This window comes from Sinohyriopsis cumingii, chromosome 1 (assembly GCF_028554795.1).
Source record: "Sinohyriopsis cumingii isolate HCF-2022 chromosome 1, ASM2855479v2, whole genome shotgun sequence".
Classification (NCBI taxonomy): Eukaryota; Metazoa; Mollusca; class Bivalvia; order Unionida; family Unionidae; genus Sinohyriopsis; species Sinohyriopsis cumingii.
In genome coordinates, this window is record NC_142961.1 from 179,231,231 (window position 1) to 179,236,048 (window position 4,818).

Genomic DNA, 4,818 nt, shown 5'->3' on the forward strand with positions numbered 1-4,818 from the left:
GCTCTTTGAATTCAGCTGTCAATGTCAACCCATAGGTAGAGTTCTGGTCATGCTCACTCCATTTGATCTTCCAACAAGACCCATGAATGCAGCAAGTAACGAGGCTAATAATAGCCTCTTGCATAATTCCCTGTCTGCCTCTCAATTTCAATGTACATATACACTACCCATATACAAGTGTTTGCCAATGTTAAGTCTTGTAATTCTACATTACATCAGCTTAGCACACCACCAGTTCGTCCCTTAGTGGTCATTATCAGACGTAGCCCATTACAAAATTGGCAATATGTACAAAAACTAGCTCAAGATTATCACGATGTGCAAAAACTAACCATTTATTAAATTATCACTGGCATTCGCATAGGGTGCAAACGATGTACTTTCACAATAACTCCAGTCATAATATGAAGTTCAATTAAATACGTTATTTAAATGTCCTATGAAAGATCTTGTGGCAATCCCGCTATTCTAAATATATACATTTATCACTGTTCCTATTTCAAGTCCTTATGCTCATCATTCAGTACTTTAGAAATGCAGTTGATATTAACATTCGATCTTGTTTCTGATTTCTTTTCTATTGTATTCTGTAAGATTAATTATTTCATTCAAGCATTTTTAGGATATATATATATATATATACATACATATATATATATATATATATATATATATATATATATATATATATATATATATATATATATATATATATATATATATATATATATTACGCAGCAATTCTTGTTTCATTTATTGCGAACTAGTTCCTACAGGTTCTTATGATGGAAACCTCACGGTAACTGTAGGTTCTAAAAGATGATAAACTATGCTTGTTGCTTGGTCCATGATCTACGGCCTGTTCTTTATCTCTAGAAGGAACCATTGTATTTCACATTCGTTTTGAGCAAATATTTTGGACGCAAGTTTAGCTGCTTCTGCTACCTTTTGTAATTCAACGATTATACCGGGTATATTCGCAGAAACATATTTTATTGGACTTTCAGCAATGTACTGGATTTTTTCTGTCTGGTATGCTTTTGAAATCATTGCTCATCGACTGGTATAGTTGTTCAACTATTTAGATGACACACATGATTTTCTTTTAAGAAATGAACAATTCTCCCTGATGACTTTGCTGGGAAATTTTAAGTACGTCGTTAAATAAATTATTACCGAGAAGTTTTCTGTATTTGTTAATCCAAATCGGTTTCATCGTAACTTGGATTTTTAAAATCACATCAAAATCTTTCACTTTATACTAGTTTCAAACGAAATAATTTTTTTTTACAATTGTGACAAGAGTTACGTGCTATTGAAGAGTCAAACAGAACTATCCTCACGTCCATTAAAAATGAGAAATTCAAAACAAGATCTGACAATTGGCCAAGCAAATGGCTAGCTCATAAAGAATACTGAAAATATTATGGAAAATAAGCAAAGGGATGTTAGATTCACTCCCAAACTTTGGTATTCTAACCGTAACATGTTGAATTAGCAAGTTTGTAGTCTCATACATAAAAGTAGATGTTATGTATATTTAATGTGTGTTTTTCGCCAGGATTATAAATTGTAATGGTTGTACTGTTCTGTTGTTGTTGTAGTTCAAACAATCTTTTTCGTTTCATAGTTTTTGAATTCATTAATCGTTCGTTCGTACTAATGTACCTTTATATCCATTAAACCTCTTTTCTAACTAAGGAGATTACGCACCAGAAAACCTTTGCGTTATCGAATCTTTTCTTGGAACAAATAAATCTTTGACATGATGAACCTTTGTACTTTTGAGCCGTCGTCAAAACAATTGCCTCGTGTTTAAACATGCATTCTTATGCTGACTATAAAAGGTTCATCCAAAATCTAGAAGAAGCAAAATACATCGATCTTCACATCAATAGGCAGATCTTAGAAGAAATAACCCAGGCATATCTAAACTATGAAGACCATAATAGTGTTGGCTCTTTGCATTCTGGATTCTATACTATCTGGTAAAGAAATTTCTTCGTTTTGCAACATACTCTTTAATAATAATAGTGAAACGTTTGTCTGTGAATTTGGATTCCCTTAGAAACAAATGTATGTGTATTTATCTAACTGCGAAAATAGACATTGGTATGAAAGTTTTTTTATAAAGTAATATGGTTGTATAACAGATAAGCTCTTCTTATAATAGATTGTTTACATCCAGACATATTGCATTTTGCCGGTTCATGTCAGTATTTGACGTCACCTAAACCTTTAACCATGAATTAGTCTTTCTGTGCAAATTCCTTGTGTACTGATTCAATTCGTTCAGTCATTCTGTCCATTTGAGAATATATATGTTTCACTACTTTTGAATTATTTCTGTAATGATGTCTCAATGTGAAGGCAAGATGAATAAATCTTAGGTAAACAAGACACCGTTTGCTGGATATACGCTCTAAACTTAATGGAATTTTCCATTCTAGAAGGCTATAAGGTCAGAATCAAGACTGTATTTTTAAATCTATTTCAAGTAAACATGTTTACCATTAAGAATGATCTGAATACTTAATCCTCAGAAAGAAAAGTTTAGCCATATTTTGTAGTTTACAAAATACATTTTAGTCAGGTCATTTTTAACTTGATTTTAGACAAGATGAAGTACAAATGTACATAGAAACATCAAGAAAAGCGAACAAACTTTACACGTTGAAAAGATATAACAGTAATTCTTATCATTTAAAAGAATGAAATGTCTTCGTTTAGGAAATGCATATATTTATTAAAAGGTAATACACACAATGACGTCTAGAGACATCTAGGAAATGCATATATTCATTAAAAGGTAATACACACAACGACGTCTAGAGACATCTAGGAAATGCATATATTCATTAAAAGTGAATGCACACAACGAAGTCTAGAGACATATAGGAAATGCATATATTCATTAAAAGGTAATGCACACAACGACGTCTAGAGACGTCTAGGAAATGCATATAGTCATTAAAAGGTAATACACACAACGACGTCTAGAGACATCTAGGAAATGCATATATTCGTTAAAAGGTAATGCACAAAACGACGTCTAGAGACATCTAGGAAATGCATATATTCATTAAAAGGTAATACACACAACGACGTTTATAGACATCTAAGAAATGCGTATATTAATTAAAGGTAATACACTCAGCGATGTCGAGAGACATCTAAACATTAGCATTATACCACATAATATTGACTTATTATACTTTGTATTCTTAGCAAATTATAGAATGTACTGTTCATTGCCGTATGAAACTATTACGTAATGAATATATCAAGCAATAAACATATATTGTTGTGTGTTTATGGAGAAATGATCAGTTTTTGGAAGCTCGAAAATAACTTACCGTTTAATTAGTCCATCGTCATATGGCGACAGCAGTGAAACTAATTAGTTTTAAATTAAATTTCCTTTTACAAAATAAAATGACATTATTGAAAGTGATTTTTTCGTTATAAAATCATGTTGTATTTGACAAGTTGAGGTTCTTAAGGATCACATGAAATGTATCATTATATACTCTTTAAGGAATAGTTCATTTTTCTCTCTATCATAGATGTATTCTATTCCATATCTGAGACACAAGAAATACAAAACCACAAGAATACACATATATTGTTCTCCTTTTTCTAGAACTATACATAATTGAGTATTTAAAAATCGAAATTTGCGACACAAAAACCTGGCTGGTGAATTAGTAAATCGATTCTCGTTTGCAAGGTGTAAATTACTTATATTATTATTATTATTATTATTATTATCATTATTATTTAAAAAATTGAATATGATGGAATCATACCAAAACATTGAATGTTTCCGAGCATTTAAAGAAATACGAGAAACGGAGATAATAAATGATTTGATATTGATGACATCATAAGATAATTATCCCTCATTTTAATTGATTGTACAAAAGCGGATTTTTTTTTTAAAATGTTAAACAGTACATTCTCTGATAAATTGCAGTTTCAATATATCCTGATGGCAACGAAGACCCTATTTCGGATTGCCCTGAATACTTCTGCAATGATGTTTTAACGTGCGGCTACGAAATGCCTTTTTCCGAATACCAGGGTAAGAGATGTAGATGTCCATGCTTTGAACCAGGAAACTCACGTATAACCTGCCCGAGCAGCTTTTGTGATGGTGATGTTGGTGATGATGGTGATGTTGGTGATGATGGTGATGATGGTGATTATGGTCATTGTGTAGATGAAGACTTCGCCTATTACCATGATACAGAATGTGAGTGCCGATGTTCTGAACAGAAAGACGATCTTGTAAAATGGGGGAAGGAACAGGCGGAGTAAATGGAATTGCAAACCTTCCCGAAAGGCTGCCATAATGGTCAGTGTCACCTATTGGGCACGTTTCCCTTAAGCGAAGCCGTGCAAATGTAAATGACTATATTAACCTGGCAATAATTCATTACCAAAATTTCTTTATACAGTTCACAGAAAAGTATCTAATGAATATTGCCATAGTAAATTATGTACGTTTACATTGCATATTTGTTTGATGTCAATAAACTTTTAAATTCTATGCCGTCTTCAATGTAAAATATATTTTCGAGATAAAACGTAAACTAATTGAATTAATAAAGGATTCTAAAAGAGTCCCTTGAATGGTGCAACAAAGGTCCATGGACTTATTTTGATACATCGGTAAGCACTAGTAGGGTATATTTAAATCTGGTGATCAATAACTAATTGGTCCCAATAACCTCCACATTTAGTAAAGATCTGTGGTCTTGAACTGAACTTAACATACATCACCGTCATTTTCGTATTAGACCTATCAATGTGACA

The 4,818-nt window shown here is 32.0% G+C and overlaps 1 protein-coding gene across 1 annotated transcript; it reads left to right on the forward strand.

The window, feature by feature from the left end:
- Positions 1–1,884: 1,884 nt before the first annotated feature.
- LOC149808474 (uncharacterized) lies at positions 1,885–4,552 on the forward strand. The gene is made up of 2 exons (XM_089950712.1): positions 1,885–1,988; positions 3,977–4,552. The coding sequence occupies exons 1-2, from the start codon at positions 1,937–1,939 to the stop codon at positions 4,318–4,320; spliced, it is 396 nt and encodes a 131-aa protein (XP_089806838.1). The 5' UTR covers positions 1,885–1,936; the 3' UTR covers positions 4,321–4,552.
- The last annotated feature ends 266 nt before the right edge of the window (positions 4,553–4,818 follow it).